The sequence below is a fragment of the Aulonocara stuartgranti genome (genome assembly GCF_965226115.1).
Source record: "Aulonocara stuartgranti genome assembly, chromosome: 18".
In the NCBI taxonomy this organism is placed as follows: Eukaryota; Metazoa; Chordata; class Actinopteri; order Cichliformes; family Cichlidae; genus Aulonocara; species Aulonocara stuartgranti.
This window is the reverse complement of record NC_138954.1, coordinates 23,457,739-23,483,468: the sequence shown is the minus strand read 5'-3', so window position 1 is coordinate 23,483,468 and position 25,730 is coordinate 23,457,739. Positions and strand designations below refer to the sequence as shown.

Sequence of the window (25,730 nt, the reverse complement as noted above, 5' to 3'; positions counted from 1 at the left end):
ATCTTCTGTTCTTCCCTCTCTCTTATCTCTCTGCCTGCCTTCCCAGAGGAGACGGTAAACAGTGGATTTACAGTAATGGTAAAAAGAGAGGAGGGCTTAAAAAAGAAGCACCACTGTGGCTTGTGTTACCACCAGCTCCGCTGTACCGGCCAGCTCTGCCCACAGTGCCCATCTTTCTGCGTGACACTAATGTGGCCGGTAAGACGTGAGTCATACCACTGACGATTTAAAGTTACCCAAACATTTCAAGGAGGAGTTTGCTCTAGGAGGACTTGAAACACAAAGGATTTGTCTGTGTGGGACGGGCTTAGAACAACTTTGTTTGTAGCCATTAGTGCTCCCAACTCGTGGCTGCATCCCCCCCCACCCCCCATTTTTTAGTATGAAAGCGTTTTCTAACAAATCCTCTATGGATTGTTGCAACATTACAGCATTAGTTCTGCACAGTGGCGTCTTCAGTGTGTCCTAAAGTGTGATAGTGGTAAAAACTGTTGGTGTCACACAATGAACTGGGGAAGCAGATGCCACCGGAGGTACATTAGTAACTTCTCTCCATGTCTGTGAAGGATGTTTGGCAAAGTTCAGCTTCTCGTGTTTGCAGAGGAGTCGGAGAATAAAGAAACACCTCCCGCTAATCCTCGTCTTTGCTGTTTTTGTTTTTGTTGTGACGTTTGAATCTGGTTATTTTATACAAATTCTCTTTGTTGTGTCATAACGAATAATTTAAACCCACTTTCTCATTACTGGCTAGGCTCAGATTTGTCAATTTAAATATTTATAAGCTGTTTTTACTGCACTGCTCGCCTCCCAGAAGATCTAAGCAGGCTTTATATTTAATATTCTGCACTGATTTGTTCTACATACAATGTGAAAGTCACACTCTTGGGGGGAGCATATAGTAAAAGCAATGCACTGAGACTCAGACCGGGCAGGAAGCTGCGCAGCAGGGCTATTAAAACAAGGGAAGTATCTGATAGACCGGATTTTAAATGGGATAAAGATTCAGCGCCTCGAGAATCAATTTTTTCTTTCTGTCTCGAAACAGCCTCACACTTAAAGCTTCTGTGTCGTGATAATCTGCTGACTTTCTGGTTTGATGTAGCCAGAAACTTGGCCCACTATTAGAAAGATTTAAAATATGTAAAAAGTAGTTTAAGCATATCAAGCCTTATGTTTAGGCTTGAGGACAAGAAACAGCACGGGAAAGACTCCAGTCCGGCCCACTGGACGACTCTGGAAAACTCTGGACTTAAAAATCTATTTTTATGGGTGCTTTTTTTTCTTGGCTGATAAAGACCTCTCCCATGGCCATACATCAAAGTAATTAAGTAAAAAATAAAAATTAAATGACAAAATGACTATTTTAATGACCATAGGCTATAGAAGTTTTTTTCTTTTGGGCCACAATCCTGTTTTATAATTACAGCAAAGTGTGGGAAATGAGCTGCCAGGACGGTTTTGGTAATTCTTCACATTTTCTTCTCACATTTTAAGCACAAAGAACCACACTAGCACATATCTTTTATTTACTACTGCAGGATTTATTTTTTTAAATCATTGAAGAAAAACTAACATATACTGTTGAAATTGCACTTCTTTTGTTATATTAAGACTTCTGTAGTTGAACTGGTCCAGCCCACAGTTGATCAATATGGGCTTTATGTGGTCCACGATGTAATTTGAGTTTGTCATGCATTTACATTAACTGTAAAACGTACGCAGTACGAGAAGTACTGCTGCAAAAACACCACAGAGATGGTTTAGAGTTGTTTGGTATCTATGGAAAGATTCTGCAAATACTTTTACAACCTTGCCCATGAGCTCGAGTGAAGGTTGAGTATACAGATGGGCTTGACCTGGTGCATACGTAATCAGGCTGTGAAGCGTGGTCACGTAGCGATCACGTGAACACTCATGGGCCAAAGATCAATATGTTGACAGGCTTTTTAAGTTTTTAGTTTTCAGGGATGTAAATATGTTTTTCTGCCAGAACCTCAAAGAATCTCATCTGCACGTTATATGCACTGTGAATGTAAGCAGCCTTACACAGCCTTTTCTACAAGGGGAAAATAGAAGCGTAAATTAGCAAGGAGGCTATTTAAATCAGAAAGTCAAAAGTTATGGTAATTATCTTCTGTATTAAAATGTACTTAAGATCAGTACCCACCCCTGCCATGTGCTTGAGTGGACTTATTTGCCCTTGAGCAAGCTCAAAGGCTGTGCATGTGGACGTGCGTGTGCATTCTGTATTTGTTTTCTTCACACCGTTTGAGTGTTTCTGATCTTTTGTGATTTGGGGGATGTGTGTCTGTTTGCCACTTTGATTTCCTGCATTTGTGTTTCCCTCGGTAATGTGTGCTCTTTGCATCCGTTTTTCTACCTGTCAACATTTTTGCAAGACAGTTTGTGCGTTTCCTTTGAGTAAATGTGTGGTTTTGTTTTTGTATTTCATGTTAACAGGAAAACAGTCTGCGGCTATGTGATAGTTTGGTTTTAGATTAGGAGAGGGGAAAAAAACCCAGCAGGTGTGACATATACCAAGGGGTCACATTATAGAACTGTTGTTACTCTGTGTATATGTACACAAGCTTAGGAGCGAGCTTTGGGATTTTGCATCAGCCCACATTCTAGCTCTGCCACCATGTGAAAACCTTGCAACTGCAAGTTTATTCATTTTCATATTGTATTGGCTTTAATTAAAGGATTAAAGGATTACATGCTCCTCTAAATTCTTCAACCTCTTGGGCTTAGCAAGCACTTCCTAAACAAACTGGATAATGATTAAAAACTGCACTGTCATCAGGCACAATGCAGACCTGTTTTTTTTTTTCTGTCTCTTGTAGACATTTTGAGATAATGCTGCTCTCAGCCAACAGCAATAAATTCTTATATGCCAGGAAAGATCAAACACGGTGACCTTAGAGAGTATGAAGAGGGAAGAGGATAAACTGTAGAGTGTGAAAGTGGAAGCAGAGAAGAAAGCAAGCAGAGGGGCTTCTCCTTTGCGGATAGAAGAGCGTCGCTGGAGAAAAGAGCGGAGAGGTGTATTGTTACAGATGAGATGAAGCCGTGGCAAATGGAGGGAGGAAGACTTGAGGGAGAGACAAAGGAAACGATCATGTTTTAGTTAGACGTTTCCTCTCTGTGTAATGTGTGCATCTGTCTTCTCCACCCACTTTGGTTTATGCAGTTTGTGGTTTTACACAACTTAGTTAACTGCAAAATAATGCTGGGAAAATAGCATGCAAGTATAAATGTGGTCACCAAAAGGAGGAAATTTGGTTTCTTCAGTGACCACAACCCTACATTAGTGCTCCTTAACACTCCTGAGATGAAACCTCCCAGAAATCTAAGTATATATATATGTTGTGTTGATTAGCACCTAGTTAAACCTCTGTGCAATAAAAAGTAATAGGGTTTAAAGTGTAAAGATTGCTTATCTTGCTAATGCAAAAGCCCGTGTTCACAGCTCTGACAGTACATGCATGAACTCAAGAAGTCTTCTGTGTTTCCTGCATTTCAGTAAAAGAAGCTTCTTCTCAGTTTCACTCAGAGAGCAGAGCAGTGCAGTTACTGCATCGCGCAAGTATGAACGCAGCCAGCGCTCATACCTTCAGTGGTTTCTTAAATCACTTCAGTTTAAACGTACGCACTGGTGTTAAACCTGCTGAGGAGCCAGAGCTACTACTGTAGCTGCTTCTGAGTCCAAGCTGTTTCAGCACTCTATAATTCCTCTTTATCAACATTCAAATCACATGAAGTGATGTCACCGCACTGCCGTCCAAACTATTGGAAACAGCACTCAGCTGAGCGACTGTGTCGTCTTTGAGCCATGGTAGTAATAAGTGTTTAAACTGAAGGCAAATGGACGTCTTAGTTCATGAAGGTGTTTCACCTCTCATCCAAGAGTCTTGTTCAGTTCAGTTCAGGTTGAACACTCATTGCTTGAAAAGTGATGGAAAGGGAACAACACCAAGAGTTCACCATGAACAGGAAAAGTGCGAAGTAATATTTTTAAAAATATATCATGAGAAGCACAGATCGTGACTGCAGTGGATCATTTTCACAGTTTTTAACACTTGGGTCCACCACAGCTCTTTGTATGTTATCACTTTACTCTTCTCTGCATCTGGAAAAAGGACCAACAACAACACAAGCAGGAAGCCCACAGACCAGTTGTTTGTAACAGCGGTGTTAATTTTGACAGAAAACTGATTCAGTGTGAGTCACAGTCTAAAATGTCATTTAGTTTTAGTCATAATTTAGAGAGCGAAATTCTTTTAGTTTAAATCGACTACCGTATTTTCACAACTAGGGATGGGTACCGGTGTCCGGTGCCATGATGGCACCGGTTCTGACATAAACGGTAGTAACCAGACCGAAAAGCAGCGCACATTTCGGTGCTTTATTTCGGTGCTTTTTTTTCCTGAGCTGTGATACACTTCTAGCCAATCATTTTATGTTTCCGAGGATAGTAGGCAGGCCCAGGTACGTACGTTCTTTTAGAGCAAACTCAGCAGCCTGCAACAAGTGCTTTAAGCTGATACTGTGATACTGTCAAAGGAGGTAACACCTCAAATCCGATGAAACACCTGGCGACGCATAGCGTTTTTTTTAAAAGCCCAGAAATGCGCCGTATTTGATAGCTTGCTGCGAGACCTCACACCGAGCGCATCTACTGCGGGTGGGTTGCCTGTTATGCAACATCCCCCAAAAACACGAAGAGGAGAGTCCTGGCCCCTAGCCCTGCCAGTGTAGCATAAATGATGACGGATGATGATGGCAGCAGCCGTTCTTCTCTGCGTGAGTAGCTAAATGTTGTTCGTGTGTAATTTACGTTGAGTAGACTAACCACGTTATTACATTAATGCATGTAAGGTGAACTAGCAAACATCATCATAGCTACATGCGGCTGTCTTCTTGTTTGATGGCAGATACTCCCTTCACCCTGGCCAAAAGGGCTAAAATGACCAAAGAAAAAGTGGAAAACAGTTAAACATGAGAGGTTTTTGGACAAAGTTTGTGTTTTTTCCATTGTTTAAGCACTGCTTCCAGCCAAGAATCATACCATATATGCCCCATAGCTGCAGAAAAGGCTAACATTGTTATCTTTTTACAAAAAACCAGCTGAGCATGAGAGGTTTTTGGACCAATTTTGTGTTCTCTATTCTTTAAGCACCGGTTTGAGCACCGGCACGTTTCAAAAGTACCGATTTGGCACCGGTATCGGATAAAACCTAAACGATACCCATCCCTATTCACGACCATAAGGCGCACTGTGCTAAAAGGCGCAGTCTCAGTTATGTGTGCCCTTACTGTATTTAACACACACATAAGGCGCACTGGACCATAGGGCGCATACAAGTACCGTATGCGTATTTAAAAATAAAGCGGGAGCAAACCTGAATTCGGTACCTTACTCACATTTCTATTGCCGGTAATCGTCATCATCAACAACACACAAGCATACAAGTGTGCGTATTTAAAAATAAAGCAGGAGCAAAACAAAGTTTGGTACTCACATTTTTATCATCAATCAAACCCATCGAAGTCCTCATCCTCTGTGTCTGAATTGAACAGCTGCGCTAAATCTCCATCAAACATGCCAGGTTCACTGTCTTCACCGTCAGAGTCACTTTCCGTGCCGTGCGGCTCCTCGGAAACGATGCCGGCTTTTGCGAAAGCTCGAACAACAGTGCCAGCAGACATGTTAGCCCAAGCATCTACAATCCATTGGCAAATTGTGGCGTGACTCGCCCGGCGCTGCCTTCCACTCTTAGTGAAACTGTGGTCTCCACCGGTCATCCATTGCTCCCAGGCCGCTCGCAGCCTTACTTTCACACCGATGTCCAGCAGTTGGAGTTCCTTTGTCAGGCCTCCCGGAATGACAGCAAGCTCACAGTTCATTTGCTTCACAAGTTTTTTCACATCGGCTGTGAGATGGGCACGCATAGAGTCACAGATCAACAGCGATGGTGATGCGTGGAAAAAACCACCTGGTCTCCTTACATACCAGCCAGTCTTTCATCATTTCCTCATCCATCCAGCCCTTTTCATTTTCCTTAATGATGATTTCTGCTGGAAACTTCTCTTTAGGCAAAGTCTTTCGCTTAAAAATCACCATAGGCGGCAGTTTCTGTCCATTAGCATGGCAGCCAAGCACAACAGTAAAAGAAGACTTTTCATACCCCGTTGTGCGTATCGCTACCGTGCTGGTCCCCTGCTTCTCCACAGTGTGACTCACCGGGATGTCAAAAGTGAGCGGGACCTCGTCCATGTTAGTGATGTGGCTGGGCTGGATGTTTTTGTCGCCGATGTGTTTGCTGCAGTAGGAGCGGAAGATGGCCAGCTTTTCCTTATAATCCGCTGGAAGTTGCTGCGCTACCGTAGTCCCGGTCCTGATGGAAAAATGGCACCGTTTCATAAAACGAAAGCACCAAGACGGACCTCCTTGGAAATGTTCAATGTTCATCTCTTCAGCTAGTGAAACTGCTTTTAGCCGAATGGTGACCGTCGAAACGCTTCTCCCGCTCGCGCTTTGCTCGATGATCCACCGCTTGAGTCTTTCCTCCAACTCGGGCCACCTCGCCTTATGTCCGCGGAAACTCAGCTGCGTTTTCTTGACCTGCCGGAGCTTGTTTTCCAGCTTCCTCCATTTGCGAACCATCGATTCGTTAATCTTAAATTCTCTCGCCGCTGCTCGATTTCCATGTTCCTCCGCGTAGCTGATGGCCTTCAGTTTAAACTGTGCTTCGTAAGCTTGTCTCTTTGCCATTTTCAGGGTTGTTAAAACAACGATGTCCTGCATAATGCACATACCTGTTCTTTTATACAGGTATGTGCGATTGTCCCGGTATATACGATCAACGCCCACACTTCACCCTTTAACGTTCTCATGGTGTTCTCTACTACGTCCTCCTTACAACACATAGGGCGCACCGCGCTATAGGGCGCGCCGCACTTTTTGAAGAAAATCTAAGACTTTTAAGTGCGCCTTATGGTCGTTAAAATACGGTAAATATCAGAAGATTATAGTAGACCGTATCTAAAGTTGATTCAGTGGACTAAAATATAAAGTGTAGAGATTTGCAGTGTACACACAGATTTATTTTCCTGTTTATCAAATGCAAATTGTGTCCACATGTCGACCCTTCTGTTCCTCCCAACAAGTGTTGACATTTCGTCGCATTTTCATGAGAAGCAGGCAGCTAGTTGTGCCCAGCCTCCTACCCCGTTTTTCAGTGGCACATCAAATGAAGCACATCCAACCTTACTGCAAATAGAGAGCACTTCTGATTGGATGACTTTAAAACTCAAGACTTTTCTGCATAGCTTTGACATGATCTCTCCAAAACACTTCCATCTAATTTTTATTCCTCGACAAAAGTATCTGTACATATTATCATAGTTTGTGTTCGTGCATTACTTTTTATTCAGTTGTTGTTTTTGTCAGCAAGAAAAAGCGGTCGTTGATGAAAACCTTGACGTACGTAACACCGTGACAGTAAAAAAAAGCTAAAACTCTGCAGAACCATATTTCCCCTCATGATTCGTTAAGGGTCGCATGAGCCGAGGTGTGAATCGAGTCGAGGACTTTACGGTCAGAGGAGCCAAAGTGTGGTCGCACCTCGGCTGGAACTCCCCGTTAGACTTGAGAAATTGATGAAGGTTCTCAGATGAGTACCTGGAATTCAAATGGATAAGACCTTTGTGGCCCTTGTGTGCTGCTTTACCACAACCCATGAGGACAGAAAGGGGACTGAGATGACTCAGTACGTGGTGAAGTAATGTAACACAAAAGCTGCATCCTGTTGGTTTCCTTACTGAAAAGCATAGTGGTTTATGTGGGTCTGTGTGATGACAGCATCTTGTTATTGCAGTGTCAGGCTAACAAAAGTTTTAAGACAAGCTAGCATGATACAGACATATCTGCCATATCATCCAAGCAGATATTTGTTGGTTTTACATGCACAATAACATTTAAAACATATCCAGTATCAGTATTAACTAGCTAAACTTGCTTGCTGGATTCCAGTCAGAGGGAAATATAAGCAAACTTTTCCACCCAGATGTTAAATGTAATGTTGGAAGTTTTTTCATTTTCTGTCAGCACTTGTAGGCGTTACAAAGCTGTGTAGGTAGTCGATGATGCCATTTCCTTCAGAGCAGGCTCTCAAATGTGAGACAGCTAAAACTGTGAGAAACGCCCAAACGGAGTGTTAAAGCTTTGTTACCAGAAATATATTCAAAAGGTTTCACCAAAAAAACAAAAAAAATAGACAGCAGCTGCAGGTCACTGTGGTGGGTTGGTTTTTTTTCCTGAGACACAATACTGAAAAGTATTTCCTCCTGCCTCAGACCCTTTTTTCCGAGCGTTTCAGCATTCATCTGTCTGTCAGAATTTATTCAGCATCTGCTCGTCCTCTCAGGTCAGTTTTTACATCCATCATAAAAGTAATGCTGCTGTTGCCATTTTCACCCTCTCTCCTATTATCATTTTCTACAGACAATAAATTCTGCTCTCCGTCGCTGTGCGCCGCATCTCATTACAGGCGCCATGTCCCACTGTGTGCCCCTATTACTGCTTGTTCCCATCGCATCAGACCCAGGGTCTCCATTCATATCCATATAAAATGTCTAATCAGGGAACAAGTTCCAGACTGGCTGGGGTCGCGTCACACGTCGCATCAATCTGATATCGTCTAGTCACTTTCATCAGTAAACCATCTCGCTGAATGTTCAACGAGGTTTGACATCTTTGTAGAAAATAGATGAGATTGTGGAGGAAGTAAAAGCAGCTGAAAGGTTGCGGGTTTGATTCCCAGCGCACACAGTCTGTGTTATAGACTCAATTTAGAAAGCAGATCGCTGAAGGAAATCACTTTTCCGATGTAATTGGACTTCAGGTGATATATTGGCAATATTTAGCGATGATATTTACTCCTGCAGCAGTTCAAAGCGTGATTCTTCTTGTGTAATGACACAGAGGGAAATTACCTACTACTCACTGTTTGCACTGAATCTCCTTATGAGCTTCTCCAAACACTCGAGGAGAAGCTTATAGGATAAAACATGATGGAAAATGTGTCATTAAGAATGAAATCTTGTCATTACTACACTAAGCTTTCCCACTGAAGTTATTAAGCCAAACTAATTACTTCTGTAATGCAATACAAGGCTATTATACACATCTGGAGGGCGTCTAATGATTTATGTGGCTTTTTTTTTCCAGCTTATAGTAAATAGCAGCCGCACAACCACCTAGAGCAAGCATAATAATATGAGCAGGCACCTGTGTTATATCTCCTATTGAGTCCACACCTTTGATTTATTGGCCTATAAATACCTCATACACTGTAAAAGATTATATAAGAGTGTCAAATACCAGTGTGATATGAATGCTAATGATACAAGTACATTTACCTACTGGAGTGCTTAAAAAATAAATAAATTGTTACTGCTTTCAAGTTGTTTCTGTCTAAAAGCCTCCTCAGGCACCAGTGTAGCTCACCTGATTCACCTGTGTGCTGCAAGGCTGTTGGAAAATCCCAATTGGACCCTGGGCCATTTGTTTGCTCTCTTACCTTTCCTACCTACTCTGAAACTGTCCTGTCATTGATAAAGACCAAACAGAGAAAAATAATAAAATAAAAAGACTTTCTAGGATGTTTTGTAGCTGTAAGGCATTTTAATGCACCATGGTTATCATTCACCTGATTCACTGCCAATCTTTAGGCTTCATTGCAAAGGAATTAATAATCCATCATGCGTAACGGCTACATGTAAGGCCGAAGCAGTGCAGTGTTGGATCCTTCAGTTTATTGAAGTAAAAATGACTCTTCCTCGAGGTGCTTTGATTTCCCCTTGTTATTTAACTAACAGCAGCTAATTAAGTCTCTGTTGTAGCAGAAAAAAATTAATGGCACAACCAGTGAATATTTACTTCTTTGTCTGATTATTTTAAGTCTTCAGGAAAGAGGAAAGGTACAGCTGACAGGGGCTCCCTCCGTGAGCAAGCAACAGTGCTGTTGCGTCGTAACTGAAACTGCAATAAACAAGCCTACAAGCATGTACAAATTAATTGGATGTGGTGTAAAATTGCTGCCTTTGATAAGTGAAGGCGCAGATCCCACACACACACAGACACACACCGTTAACTGACTGGCACTCAAAACATGTTGTAGCCACAGTAACTGTCTCTTTGACATTTTCAGATCCAGTCTTTTGCGCCTTAAGATGACTCGAATACCCAAATAGGTTTTTGCTGGCAGAACAAATGCTGGGATGCAGATCGAGCCAGCTTCGATTTCAGTTGAAGGAACGCAGAAGAATATAAGGCGTTCATATCACGTACGTTTATGGGATTAATCTTATCCGGGAAAAAGTGGAGTCTCCATAAAGATGATGACAGTAACGATGACAAGACAGGAGGTTGCGTATATACTTGACTGCGTTATGTAACGCTCACATATCCAAGATGCTTTATCTGTAGCCATCCACTAATTCGCCGTAACACATAAATACACTAGCCGCCTGTTTTCTTAGCAACAAAACAGCACATGTCACAGAGGATTTGTCAGATACACACTTCTGAACTCATTAGGCAGTGTGAGCATCGCAGGGATTTTAAAGCCCACGCCGATGTTTAACTCAGTGCAAAAAACCTCAAACATACCTGATCAGATTAAATTTCATTAGTTTCATTGGATAATATTTTAAGCCATATTTATATAAAGTCTCACAAGGTTTTTGAAACCTTTTCTTTCTTTTCCCCAGCAGCTTCACTCTTTGTTAGTTTTTGTCTTTAAAACACTGTTTTGTTGACATTTCCTTTACTTAAGTGCTCATTGCAAATACAGTACACAATCCCAGTGAGTAAATACTTTGAGAAGATTTGTCTCATTATTCTATTCCTGCATCAGAGACTGGGGGAATAACTAATTAAAAAGCAAGTCACAGTAAACTCTTTCTGTCTCTCTGGTCATCAGCCAGTGAGGTAGTAAAGCCAGCTTAGCATCCCTGATAGCTCTATATTTAGGTAGCTTACTGAGAACCTTCTGTGTTTGTTTGTGAGCTTTCAAACTGTGAATACGTTAAAATCCCAAACAGTAATCTGAGCCGCTAAAAGCTGTAGTTAAAAACAAACAAAACGTTGAAATGATGAATTAAGGAAAGGGGGAAATAATCAATGACACATCAGTGCGTGTAAATCGTACATGTCACTCAAAACAGTTGTGTGCAGCTCATCGTATCAGATGCTGATGCCGCCGCAGAACAGCGCTCATCTACAGCGTCTTCCGTTACTGTAAGGCGAGCAGCTCTCATAATGGCAGAGTGGTCGAGAGTCAAACAGAGGTGAAAGTAGAAATCAGCGCCGTCGTCGTCATTGTGACTGCGCATAAGTAACACGCTGTTGCTGAGAGCGAGTGTGGATGGGCATTAATGTGACAGTTACACAGCAAGGTGTGGAAGACTGCTGTCACTGTCTGCTGTCCTGTTGGCTTAACCTTGAACATATTCATTCACGCACACACACAGCTACAGAGGACGTGATGGTAGAGGGCATCCAGTGTGTGTGTGTTTTGTCTTCAGGAAGAACAGCAGGGGGAGAGGGAGACTCGCAGGGTAGCAGTGCTTTAATGTCTCTCCAGAATTTTTTTGCATTGTACTTTACACCTTGAAATTATTGCGGTTATTAATTAAGCCTTTTTCTCTTTGGTGGAGGAGATGTTTCCAGTTTTGTGGATTATAACAAAAGAAAACGTAAGGCCAAGATAAACGAAGCCGTGCGGTGAGGTGAAGCATGGGGCGAAGTAAGAACCCAATAAATGTTGGATCCTGATCACTTTAAAAGTGCGAGTTAAGGCATTTGGTGCAAGTCTTAAAGTGCCCTTCTAATTTTTCTGACTCATGGTCCTGCCTTTCCTTCCAGTTGGTGCACTGATGATTAGCTGTCACTGTGTGGGGGTGCATTACTACTTTGGAAGGTGGATGCATTAACAGCACAATGCAATAAGCCGTGTTTTATGTGACTAATGTTTCTTCAGGTGGAGGAGTTTTAGGATGTCTGTCTGACTGCAAAGTTAATTCCCCCTCCCACTCATGCCCCACTCTGCTCTACTGTATGATTAGGCCAGTCAGATATGGTCATCAGCACTAACTGACACTGATGATACTGTTAGCTCCGTGTGGAGGAGGGTGTGAGGTTAAGTTGTTAACATTCAGTCTAGAAAGTTCATATTTAGCACTTAGCTAACCAGCCTTGGTTTTTTTTTAAATGCTTATTTTATATTTGATTGCATAAACCACGAGCGTCAAACTTTCCTCCAAGTTGCATTCAATTTTTTTTTTTCAATTTAATTTTAGTCATGTCCTGCTTCTGAGATGCTGCTTGCAGCTGCAGAGCTTTCGTGATGTCGAGGTGTCAGACTTCGTTAAGTGAAGTCACATCTGTCTCTAATAATTCCCATAAAAGCTGTTGGTTCATTTCCTGTTCCAGCTCATGACATAGCGATTCTTTTAAATAAGAGGAGATATTCACTGATGGGGACATTTCAGTAAACTGGTGCAGGTGACCCAGTTTCTAATTTTAGTTGTGACATTTCTGACTAATATTTTGTTGTTACCTGACTGCCAGCTAACCTGGGTATGATTGTGGTATATTTGAATCCTTTTGAATCTTTTACCAGTTGTTAATGGCTTAAGTATCAACATTTAGAAGTTACCAGCCTGTAATTATTGTTTGTCTGCAAGGCAGAACCCACAACTTGACAGTCTAATTACAGCGTATCTCACCTGAAAATGAGATGACACACTGAAATAACAACTGCATCCTACCTGCATCTCACACAGCTTACAATTTATTCTACACGAGGTCATTGGTTAATATTCTGGAAGCTGCTAAAAGCTCAACACTGTGTGGTAATCTCTAGAGGCAAATACATTTAATATGTCATGTTTCTTTTTTAATTCTTGACTTATTTTATAACAATAATGAACCACTACATTAAATATAACTAGCCATTATTGACATTCACACATAAGTTATTTTATCAGTTACCTGGTTAATATTTTTGTCTGTAATTGAAAAGAAGCTTTTAAAAATCTGTTGATAGGCTGAGTTCATGAAACTACAGTACTGTGCAAAAGACTGGACCCTGTCTCCAGAAATGTATAACACATGAAATAATAGGTGGCTGTTAAGAAGCCATTCTTAAGGAAGGGAAACAGGGAGAAAAGGCCGAATCCAAATTTGAAATATCTGGTTATCAAATCGTCATCAGTTTGCATGGAGGAGGTCAGAAGAGAGGTGCAGCAGTAAGGGGCCGCTGCCATCTGTAAAACACGGTGGAGGCTCTATCATGGTTTATGGTTGCATTTCAGCCAGTGGTGTTGGGATTTTCCCAAAATTGATGGAATGGATTGTCCTCCCTCTAGAGCCCAGACTGAATCAGTCTAATCATCTCGAGAGAAAACAGAATAAAAGGCAGCCAACATCCAAGGAAAAGCTTTAAATGTCCTTCAAGAAGCCTGGAAAAATATTCCTGAGGACTACTTAAAAGAAGGCTCAGACTGAATGAAGGTGGCCGTACTAAATATTGACTTTCAAACTCATTCAAATTGTACAACTTGTCTCATGTGCTGTATTTCCATGTATGTTTGCACGTGCTTCAATGAGTCACTGCACTTGTTTCCTGTTTTTCCCTGCGACATATAAAGAATTATGAGGTGGCTAAAGACTCGTACAGTACTGTGGATTTCTTTAAATCAGATGAAATCACAGAGCCTAGAGATATTGTGTTTACTCTATGTTTACAAAAGTAATAAAATAAAGCAAAAACAGAATTTAGAGAACGTAGAACTAGAGAATCTGTTTGTTTTTTAATTTTTTTTAAGAAATTTCTCATCATTATGTAGTTCCAATATTTTTAGGTGGAAAAGTGATCAAGTTCATTACACATGTAAAATATAATTCATGTGTCTTAGACAACAGACAACAGCAGCACAGTTCAGTCTCCTCTCGTCCTCTGCTGTGTTTGTGTCGAACTGCTTAGACCGCCGCCTCCAGTATCCGTTACCTCCTTAACTAAAGCTGAAGGTCAGAGAAAAGGTTGACCAGGAACCTTGACTGTAGACGAGATGTAACAGTGTCACACCGATGTGGACTAGTTTGAACTTTGTGCAAGATATGAGTGTATTTATAACCCAGCAGCCTGCTTCAAATGTGCTCTTAATCAGCGGGAGAGTAAGTCGAGAAGCATGTGTTTCTGTTTCAGTGGGTTTAAAGTAGTGGGCGCGTTTAAGGTGTCATTGATGGCGCCAGCGTGTGGAAAGTGTAAATATTTAAAGGTGTGCATCGTCACCCTCTATGACCCATTTCTCCTTTTTCTAATCTATTCATGTTTAACAAACATAAAGAGGTGTTACGCATGAAAAAATGGCTGAGGTATATTAACGTGGACATCAAGCAGATGGTCATAAGGGCATTTTTTTAAGTGCAGGTCGTGTTTTCAGTTATTTGTGTCAAATATGTTGACTTTCCTCTAACTTTAAACAAAACCTCTCCGTTTTCCCCTCTCCTCAGCTGAGCCTCTTCCTCTGATGGACCTGTGTCGGCGTGCGGCCAGAGTGGCGTTAGGTCGGGACCGGCTTCAAGAGATCGAGCGCCTTCCTCTGCCCCAGTCCTTAAAAAATTACCTCCAGTACCAGTGACTGACATCGGTAGAGCCAGCTGGGAATACAAGGAAGTCCGAAGATGGATGATCGATGCAAGCATGTCCACAGTGGGAGCGCCACAGCTCTTGCAGATTTCTAAAAGGATGAATATAAAGATGGTGTCTGAACTGACGGGGGTCAAACAAAGAATAGGACAGCACCAGCTTCTTTTGGATTTTGAGCTGCTTTTTTTCATTCGCGCAGAACTTGAAATAAATTCTTAATGATGGCGTCCCATCAGTGTCTCACTCATCCAGAATAAAAGCCCATCCTCAGATGGCACAGCGTGGTTAAGCAGTCGAAAAGACTGTGGTAAGACGACCACCGCCACCTAGTGACGGGAATAAAAACAGCACAGAGAAAGCACACTAAACCCATCCACGGAGGCCTTTCTGACGTGCAGTCAGCGACCATTATCATTGCTGTTGGATCCCATAGAGAGTGTTCGTGATCTCCACTGGCGCAGGCTGCAGAGTCCAGATGTCCAAAAGGATTTTAGCACTAATGTTTTTATCAGATTGACATCGGGCCGCGACCAAAAGCTCACACTGCATACAGAGCACATCAAAGTGTGGCTAATGGGCTCTATGCACAGTTTGAAAGTTAGTATGCCAAAAGATATGTCCTGGCTTCAGAGAGACATTAGTTAAAAGATAAGCCCTTTTCAGACATGTAGCATTTCTGGCCCTTTTAAATGAAGACTTAGAAAGATATTCGTAACAACTATACACGCACATAATGTTCGTCACGTTATGAAGAAAAAGTGCTCTCTTGCACTGATAGTAAAAATTAGCTCAAGGCCGGGGGGGAGTCACTAGTTCTCACTCAGTTTTAAGATGTTTTAACATATGACAGATTTTAATCTACTGTTGTTTTATGAGATTCCAGTAGAGCTATATGGAAACCGTTTTACATACAGGATGTTTCTGATCCTGTATGTGTGGAAATCATTGAATTAGTCGACTGATTTAACCAAACGGATGTTTAGGCTGAGATTTCTGCCGATTTTTGTTTATGGTGCAGAATTTTCAAAAAGCTATAAAAAAGTAAAGTGATTCATCCTTTGCTGTGTGCAAAGTCTCTGCAACCAAAGCTTGCTCTAATGTGATTGATCAGTAGAACTCCAACAACATGTGCACTACTAACTGAAACCGGAGTGTTCCCACTAAGCAAAATCTTGTCCCTTGATTTTGCATATTTCACATACAGGAATCTGGTACTATCATAGCTGAACAAAAGCTGAGAAATTAAGGGTATTTAATGTATAACCAACTTTAATAAGTTAGATTGAGCTCATTAACTGTACTTCACTGCCCTACAAACTACAGATTGTTTGAATATGGAGCTCCCAAAACTTCTGGAGCAATGAGGCTTTCAGTTGTAGCAGATGTAGCTGACGATCACCAACAATAATCAGCAGCCTGTCATCAGACTTTTAGTTTAGTGGAACTGCTCTGCGTGTCTGAAAGGGGCCAATCATGCTTGTTGTGTAAAGTATTGGAATTTTTTTTACTTTCTTTTTGATTCTTTGTTTTGTTTTTTACGGCACTGCGAACCATTCCTCACCAGACACTAGATTATGTATTACGATGTCATCTCACAACCAAAGTATATCACAGGAAGCTGCAGAGTGCACGAATGTATCTGCGAGCTGCAGGTCGCGGGCCGGACACGCTGTTGGCACGAAGACGCCACCTGCCGCTGTTTGTAGCACCCCGCTGTAGCTCACCGCGGGCGGACGGTATCCGTCGCGCTCGCCGCACAACTGTCTTAATGACCACGAACGACAAACTGACAGGGGCGGATCTAAGCCGACTCGGTCCGCGACTCGAGGCTGTAGCGGCGCGGGCGATGTGCTGCTGGCTCATAATAGGATGCAGATGACCAATGCACAACCACACACGTGCTCACTGAAGACCAATCACGTTTTCTTTCCAATTAATGACTTAAGTCACTTTTTTTTGGTTTGATTTTTTTTTTTTTTACTCTTGGGTTTATATCCTTCATTAATATTATTATTAATATTATTATTGTTATTGTGAGTGTGGGGGTCTGACTGATGACGGTAGGAAGACGATGTTTATTTATAACAGGCTAGTTCTGTTTGTTTCATTAAACTGATCATTGATGGTTACATTCAGGTAAATTAAATGCAAAGATGCTGACGATGAAGGGAGAGAAATTAAAAATTGTTTGTTCGATGCTGCTTTTATTATTATTAATATTATTTTATTATTATTAATATTATTATTATTTGTGATGGCGGTGGTCTTACCTCCTGTTTCTGTAGGTTAGGATGGGGGAGGAAAGGACCTGTTCACGTACGTAGTCGAATGTATGGACAGACAGTGCAGTTGAGATGTCAACAGACATGAAATGTGAATAAAAGCCAAGTGAATTTCAAACTAAATCTCTGTGTTTCTCTTCTTTACTTCAGCTCGTAAACTGGGCCCGAAAACAGCAGACTGCAGGAGCGTTTACAGTGCTAAAGTCAGCCTAAACACATCTTACAAGAAAAAAGATGAATAAATAAGGTGCGAGTCCGTTGGGTCGACAGTTTCAGCATCTTTAATTGCATCTCCGGGAGCATTTTATCTCCCAAGCAAGGCTTTGGTAGGCAAAATTGGGCTGTTAAGTATTTAGCTGTAAGTTCTTGTCAAGTGTGCAGTTTCCACTTGAGGATGTAAACGGCTAATGCTGTACTCATCAGCTCCTGCAGCTGTAAATACAGCTCACGCTCAGCCAGAGAGAGATACCGATGCCCTAAAATGTCCGGAGCGCAAACACAAACATTACCGAGGCTCACTGTGGTTTTAGGCGTCATATTTCCGCTGCACAATCTGAAATCAGACTCCCACTGAAACATCATTAGGTCCAGGCTCACCATATCTCAGCACACAGGGGACTGTTTTGGAGATCAATAGCAGACAGACCATGTAATGATGCTCCTGCGTCATCATCCTGCCATAGATGGATCCAACACTTAGTTTAACAGGACATTGTGTATCCTTAAACACACACAGACTCTTTATGTCTAACAGAAGGCAGACCATCAGCAGTTTTATCTGCCTAATGAGTCACATGAGCATAAATCTTGCTCAAACTCCACAGCAGATCTGGTAATCTTGTTTTTAATATGAGACAGTAAATTCAAAAAGACATCTCTGTGTGTATCTTACATTCAGAGACAACAATGCTTTAATTTAAAAATATATACATTTAAATTGGTGGATGATTAACATTGTTATTCACTGCATCCTTGCAGTTATCAATAATTTTAATAACTAAAGTAAATCCCACAACCTTACTTAGACTGGCCTGGGGAGACTCACCTCCTTCATGGAAGTAGAAAATATGTGAAATGTTATTACAACAACAGGCACTTCTCCATGATGGATTATAGACAACAAGCCTTCCTTCTACTTTTAGATTTTTCACTTCAATCTGCCCCCAAAGAATATCTTGCATCTCTCAAATAACACAAAAGTCATTCGAGATCAATTCACACAACAATTTCAAACTTGTGTAGCTTGGAAAATGACCTCATATAAATATCTCCAGTTCCACGTCTGTGCTCTCGCCAAGTGTCCGAGCAAAAAGTAAAGCAGCTTAGTGAAATGTATGGTGTGACAAAAATCTGGAGAGCACAGCAGAGGCAAGCATGAGTATCATGTCTTCGGTAGTAAAATCCTTTTAGCTTATACTAAAATAAAATATCTGACCTTAGAGGAATACAGTGCCTGCTGTATCCAGTCTGTTCAAAACATTTGACCCTCATGCTCGCTAAAGCAGAGAATTGGCAACAAAGCTGCTGTTATTTTCTATTCTGGGACTTGGGCAGGAAGCAGAGGTGTGAAAAGGGTCCGCAACACAACGCGCCTTTCCTTTTTTCCTCCCCGAGTTAGATAGTTTGGCCTCGGAGTGGCGATAAAGACCAGGAGAGAAAATGTTTAAAGTGGAGAGCTATCTGAATAAACAGCAGCGACATCCTTCAATATTTTGCTTTCCTGTCATCAGTTTTTAGATAAAAAAAGGGACTCGCTGAACAAATGTGCTGAGGGAAACAAACATTATGTGTTGCCAATGTAGCTGAGCGAGCCAGAGCACTCATCACATAAAACTGTTATGACTGTGACCATCTGGGACTGCATGGGCTGTTTTGGCTGTGGCGCTACAGTGTTTTTCAGTGTGCTCATACCAGCCCTGAAAAAAATCAACACAGAGAGACAAAGAGAAGAGGGAACTCCCACTTTGCCTTAAAGCAAGGAGAATGTTACTTCTTAGCCAGAAGAATAATAATTACGTGCATTTGCACTGCAGCCTCTCATCTACCCCAGCAGATCAGCACACACGCAGCGGTCCATTAGTGAAGTAAAAAACAAAACAAGAGGACAGGTTGAAACGCGAAGGAAAAGAACAGGGATGAGAAACAGGACCCTTTGCCTGATAACAGGGTTGATGGTGTTGCTATGGTGTGTGACACACATACGAGGGACTGTGTGCGTGCAAGTCTGTAAGTGTGTCGGAAAATTAGTAGGCAAAGCACAGAAACACACACATACTATATGTCCGTAGTTTTTCCAGCCAATGCTGGAACAGTCCAACAGGATGAAACTGTGTTAATCCTGTGTTTAAATATCCTAACCCATTCCAGAGGGTGTGTTTGATGTGTGTCAGAGCGTGACAGTTTTTGTCCACTTGGTTTCATCCCTCAGTGTTAAAGTTGCATATCTTGATCATGAGTGTTAGCATATCCTTGTCTTTGGATAAATATGGGGAACATCCATCCATCCATCCATCGGTTATTCAATTCCACTCTGGCCAGGTTGCCGGGGAACAACAACATTAAATTAATTTACAGTGAAAAAGCCAATCAAGAGATCTACAGACTATAAAAAACAACAACACATATTTGCAGTAAAAGAGCTGAACAAAGTCAATAGCTATTAATTGCATTCTGGCACCTCTGAGGTCCATTACAGTGTTATTGAACATGCGGTGCTCTTCAGTTAAGAAGGCACATTAAGCTACTAATTAGTCAATTGCATTTCTTCATCCTCAGGGATCCAGTGTGTACAGAAGTGAACAGTCAGCAATACTGTGAACACCAAGCCAGAACAAAGCTGCAACTCTTTATATGCACAAGATCTTAGTGTTTAATAGATCCACTTTAATGAGTGCCGGTCAATGAAAAGCTCTGTGGGATCACCACTGACTGACCACACGCTGAGGCTTCTGAACACTTCTTGCAAACTTCAAATTAAGAGTCATTTTAGGATGCTTATGAGACATCAAAGCGCCAATGACAAAAGTTAAATATGCTTTAGTTTAGGCTCACACATGCCAACACGTGTGTTGGCATGTGTGAGCCTAACACGAAAAGTAAGGAAATTTGTGTTTGTGCGATTATTTCTTTGTTGTAGCAATGCTTCTTTGCAATAAATCATATTCTGTTCCAAAGCCTGTTTATTTCACTTAAATGGTCCCACATTTGTTGAGCAGCAGAGTTGAGTATGCAGGTTGCACCCATGAAAAACTTGCCAAATCTTCTCTGCCAAACAGCCTATTTTGCTGCTGAACCTTGTTTTGAGCTTCTGGTTCCCACCCGGGGCTGACTATCAGGCGTCTGATTAGCACCTTTTAGTCAGCGTCTGTGAGCATGGACCCTGCTACAGCAGTCAGTTGTTGTCTCCTCTAAGCATGCCACGTTTGACTGATCTGGATAGAGCCTGTAAAATAAGCCAACTTCGAGCAGTGTTATTTGGAGTGAGCCCAAGTACCATCTCCAGATTGAAGAATGAGTTCCATATAATGGACGATGTCAGAGACGGGCTGCAGAGTGGCCGTCCTAAGAAAACCGAATGGGCAGTCTGCCACTGATTTGCAGTTAAGGTTTGTGGGACAATATGACCGACGGCTCTCTACGAAGCAGCTCTGGAACAAACTTCACACAGCCAATGTTATATTCAGTAAGGAGTCCAGATTCTGCCTACAATAGTTGGATGAAAAGGTTAAAAGGTGGAGAAGACGCAGAGAAAGCTATCCTGATTATGCACTAATAGGTTAACACCTTAGGTGGAGGAAGTGTGACGGTGTGGGGCAGCATCTCCCTCGCTGGAAAAAAAGGCTTTTAATCATGGGAAGTAATCTCAATGCAGAGAGATGTCTGCAACCAGAGGCAATCCCATATCTCGTTGCCATGGACAACCAAACTTTGACCTCCATGTTTATCCCAGACTACCTACTGCCTGCAGTCCTGACCTCAACCCTGTTGAAAACTTGTGTGATCAGTCTGGGCGTGCTGTTTGTGCCAAACTCTTGAAGAATGGGATGTCATCCCACAGCAGTGTGTGACCAAGTTGGTCACCAGCATGAGTAGACTGTGGCAGGCTGCTGTGGTGGTGTATGTTTGTCCATATGCTACTCAGGCCCCTTTTTGCTAAATGAATCCATTTTTAAAATTGCCAATATGTTTCTTGTTTCTTCAGACTTCAATCACCCAATCCATTAAACGACACCGAAGAAGAGTCAGCAGCAGAATAAGCTGTTTGGCATTGGCAGAGAAGATTTGGCAAGTTTTTCATGGACACAGCCCACACACTCAACTCTACTGCTCAACTCACAAATGCATTTGTCTTACAAATGTGGCATCATTTAAGGGGAAATAAACTGGCTTTCCAACAATATAAGATTTACTGCCAAGAAACATCGTTACAGCAAAAACCAAGTGTGAAGTTTAGTTACATGTACAGTTTGGCTTTCTGCAGGAAAGCTGACAAGTGGCTGTTTGTTTCATTTTAAAATATTGCAAGATAAGATTAAACTTACAACCTGTTTAACAGCGCATAAATTCATATTGGTATGTGTTCCTCTTCATCAGCCAACAACCGTGCATGTAACAGTTTTCTGTTTTTTGTGGAGTTTTCGCAGAACTGATCTCTCAACGTGCAGTCATTGGAAGGTGAGTTAGGCCTTCCACCAGCAGGGGGCAGTAATGCTTCACAGTTGTGAGCTGAACCTTGTAAGATCGGTTTGCATGTATTTAGTATGTATTTGTATTAATGTGAGATTTGGCAGGGGGCGAGAATAAAGAAAAAAACAAGTAAAAATGTTGCATTGGGCGCTTCAGTCGATTTCTTTTCTTTGTGTACAGACTGTGATCAGCTGACCTGCTGCTGCGCTGACATTTAGTGCTCTTTGCGGATTTAGCCAGCTGAAGTCAGATATAAGTAGATGTTACATGAGCTGTATGACTGATTCCCAACTCCTGGATAAGACAAAGCGACTATAAAAGGTAACCAAGATGATCGGATCAGTGTTACCTTACACTGAGCAGCTACATCTATATTTTTATATACAGCATAAACCTGCTCTTGTTCTCCAAACAGCTGTTGTCCTGTGGCACAATCATTACATCATGTTCAGAGCTGTGTCTCTGAACATGTTGCACACCCCAGGGCAGCAGCAGCAGTCTCCCTCGCTCTGGACACGCACAGTGATTCACAACCAGTGGCGTCGTTAGGCCTATTTTAGGGGTGCTGAAGCCTCCCTAAAATATTCTTAAGCCCCCCTAAATAATTTGGTGGGGTTTTTTTTTTTTTTTTTTTTTTTTTTTTTTAACTTATTCGATTTTTTTTTTTACAGAACTTGCAGACAAATTCAATATAAAGATGCAGGTGTAATAGAGTGAATTGTTGCCCCCCAGTGGTAAAATACAGAAGTGCCTGTTACAGGGCTAGTTCTTGGTTGACCAATATATAACAACAAAAAAGGGTAGTTTTCTGCACCGCTAAGAAACAACAAGTTAGTGTGCGATGTCCTGCTGTTCAATAAAGGCACCTATCCACGTCCTTCTGTCCTGATCCTTTTAAGAGCCTAATCCAGAATATCACAACTGGCGACGAGGATTCTAAAGATTTCCACAGCGTGACAGAGGCTGTAGGAGGGTTGTGTTCACATGTAAAGAAAAAGACAAATCAAGACGTTTTCTTCACGGCTGCAGCGGAACAGCTTTTGGTGAGCTAACATGGCGATGCATGTGGGTCGTGTTGAAGAGTATAATGAATCGAAGGAAGATTTTGAGTCATATTTGGAGCGGTTGGAGCAATGGATGTTGGCAAATGATGTTTCCGATGAGAAGAAAGTGTGCACGTTTCTCTCTGTGATCGGAGCAGATACATACAGGCTGCTAAAGAATCTTGTGTCTCCGAGGGTACCGAGTACCATGGGATATGCAGCGCTGACTGGGGCGTTAAGTGCGCATTATAAGCCGACTCCAGTGGTGATAGCTGAGCGTTTTCGTTTTCAGAAACGTAACCAGAAAGAAGGGGAGGCAGTTTCTGACTATGTTGTCGCCCTGAGGCAGTTGTCAGCCACATGTGATTTTGGACAATATTTGGATGAGGCCCTGAGGGATCGTTTTGTTAGTGGGCTGCGTTCTGATGCTGTGCAGCGCAAGCTACTATCGGAAAAGGATCTTACATTTCCACGTGCATGTGAGATTGCCGTATCCATGGAACTCGCTTCGAAAAATACGATGGAGTTCTCAGGACGCCAGGACCCTCGCCATGTAAATGCCTTGACAAATGCTCCAAATTTTTTCAACAAAGGATGGAAAGGACAGAACAGGCAAGAGGGCAATAACAAGCCAAAGAACTGGAAGGGACCTAAAAAAGACACAGGAATGAAGCAACCATGTTATCGTTGTGGTGGAAAGCATTCAGCACGTGAGTGCAAATTTAGGAGCGAAAAGTGTCATGTTTGTGCAAAAATAGGACACATTGCACGTGCTTGCAGGAATAAAAAATTCAGTCAGCAAACTCAGTATTTGGAAACTGAGGATGAATGCTCAAGTAGGAATGATGAAGCTGAACTTTTTGGAGTTTATTCAACGTACTCCATCACCTCCAGTGAGAAGGGATACACAGTGGATGTTGCGCTTGGGAGCAAGAACACCACCATGCTGCTGGATACAGGATCAGCAGTGTCGGTAGTATCAGACAAGTATTATCAGATGCATCTCACTCATTTCCCTATAAAACCAGCCAGTGGGCTAAAGCTCAAGTCCTACTCAGGCCAACACATTGCTGTGCGTGGATATATTATGTTACCAGTACAGTATGGGACTCAAAACATCACCCTACCACTGATCGTTGTTCAGGGAGACAGACCAGCTCTGATTGGACGAAACTGGTTAAAGAAACTACAGCTGAACTGGAAACAGATTTTCACAGTACACAAGGTACTGGTGCAGAAAGAAGCAAAGCCAGGAGTACTAGAAGTGATTCAGCGCCATCAGGCAGTGTTTTCGGATGACCAAGGCTGCATAAAGGGATTTAAAGCTAGAATCCACACTAAACCAAACACCACACCAATTTTCTGTAAAGCTCGCCCAGTTCCTTATGCACTAAAAGAAGCTGTGGAAAAGGAGCTGGACAGATTGGAAAAGGTGAAGGTTATTTCAAAGGTTGAGAAAAGTGAGTGGGCATCCCCTATTGTTACTGTGCCAAAGGCAGACAAAACAATTAGGATATGTGGTGACTACAAAGTCAGTGTCAACCAGTGTGTTGAAGAGGAAAGATATCCACTTCCAAATACTGAAGATTTGTTTGCTACTTTAGCTGGAGGAACATCCTTCAGTAAACTTGACCTTTCTCATGCCTATCAGCAGCTACAGTTAGATGAAGAATCAGAGAAGTATCTGGTCATCAACACACACAAAGGTCTCTATAAGTACAATCGCCTCAGCTATGGTGTTTCCAGTGCTCCGGCTCTTTTCCAGTCTGTGATGGATCAAATCCTTCAGGGGATGGAGCATGTCACCTGCTTTTTGGATGACATCCTCATCACTGCTTCATCTGAAAGGGATCATTTGAAGAGGTTGGAGGAAGTACTCACACGTCTGGAGAAGCATGGTGTCAGAGTGAAGCTTTCCAAGTGCCACTTTCTTCAGAGCAGTGTGGAGTACCTGGGACATCGTATTGACAGGGATGGTCTGCATCCTTTAGAGGAAAAGGTAGCAGCCATAGCAAATGCACCAGAACCAACAAACGTCACTGAACTGAAGTCCTTTCTTGGTCTTCTAAATTACTACAGTCGATTTTTGGAAAATCCATCCACCATTCTTCAGCCTTTGCATAACCTGTTGAGAAAAGATGCTAAATGGATTTGGACCATGGAATGTGCAAAAGCATTCAGGGATGCAAAAAGTCTACTGCTGCAGAACAAAGTGTTGGTGCACTACAGCACAAATCTGCCATTGAAGTTAGCCTGCGATGCATCACCTTATGGATTGGGCGCAGTCATCTCTCATGTCATGGAAAATGGAGAGGAAAGGCCTGTGGCTTTCGCATCAAGAACATTAACTGAAGCTGAGCGAAAGTATGCCCAGATAGAAAAAGAGGCCCTTGCCATAATTTTTGGAGTAAAGAAATTCCATAAATATCTGTATGGAAGGAAATTCACCCTCATAACAGATCATAAGCCACTGCTGGCTATACTAGGGCCAAAGTCAGCTGTCCCAACACTCGCTGCACTAAGAATGCAACGCTGGGCTCTTATTCTAATGGCATACAATTATGACATTGAATATAGAAGATCAGCTGAACATGCTAATGCAGATGCATTGTCACGTCTACCTCGGAATACGCCAGACAACATTGCCGCTGAGGGAAGTATCTTCTATTTCTCACATGTGGAAGAGCTACCAATAGTAGCTAAAGACATTGAGAGAGCAACCATGAAGGATCCAATCCTCAGCAAGGTCTGGAGCTACACCATGAATGGGTGGCCAAGTTATATGCAAGACGAATCACTTAAGCCTTACTTTACACGCAGACACGAGCTGTCAGCAGAACAAGGATGTGTTCTTTGGGGACAACGGGTCATCATTCCACTGGTTTACCAACAGAAAGTGCTGGAAGACCTGCATCATGAACATCCAGGTATCTGTCGTATGAAAGCACTCGCTCGCAGTTACCTGTGGTGGCCAGGCTGTGATGGTGATATACAAGAAC

General features: G+C 42.1%; 2 protein-coding genes across 12 annotated transcripts in view; one reads left to right on the top strand and one right to left on the bottom strand.

The window, feature by feature from the left end:
• Positions 1 to 17,125, top strand: part of LOC309693308 (SPRY domain-containing SOCS box protein 4-like) — an 81,961-nt gene extending 64,836 nt beyond the window's left edge. For all 11 annotated transcript variants that reach the window (XM_082512401.1, XM_082512403.1, XM_082512408.1 and 8 more), the window contains one exon: positions 14,585 to 17,125. In XM_082512401.1, the coding sequence (XP_082368527.1) occupies positions 14,585 to 14,712 (128 nt within the window). In that variant the 3' untranslated portion in view covers positions 14,713 to 17,125. The remainder of the gene's footprint in view (positions 1 to 14,584) is intronic.
• Positions 1 to 25,730, bottom strand: part of LOC309693307 (GTPase IMAP family member 6) — a 192,516-nt gene that overhangs the window by 4,951 nt on the left and 161,835 nt on the right. The window lies entirely within an intron of this gene.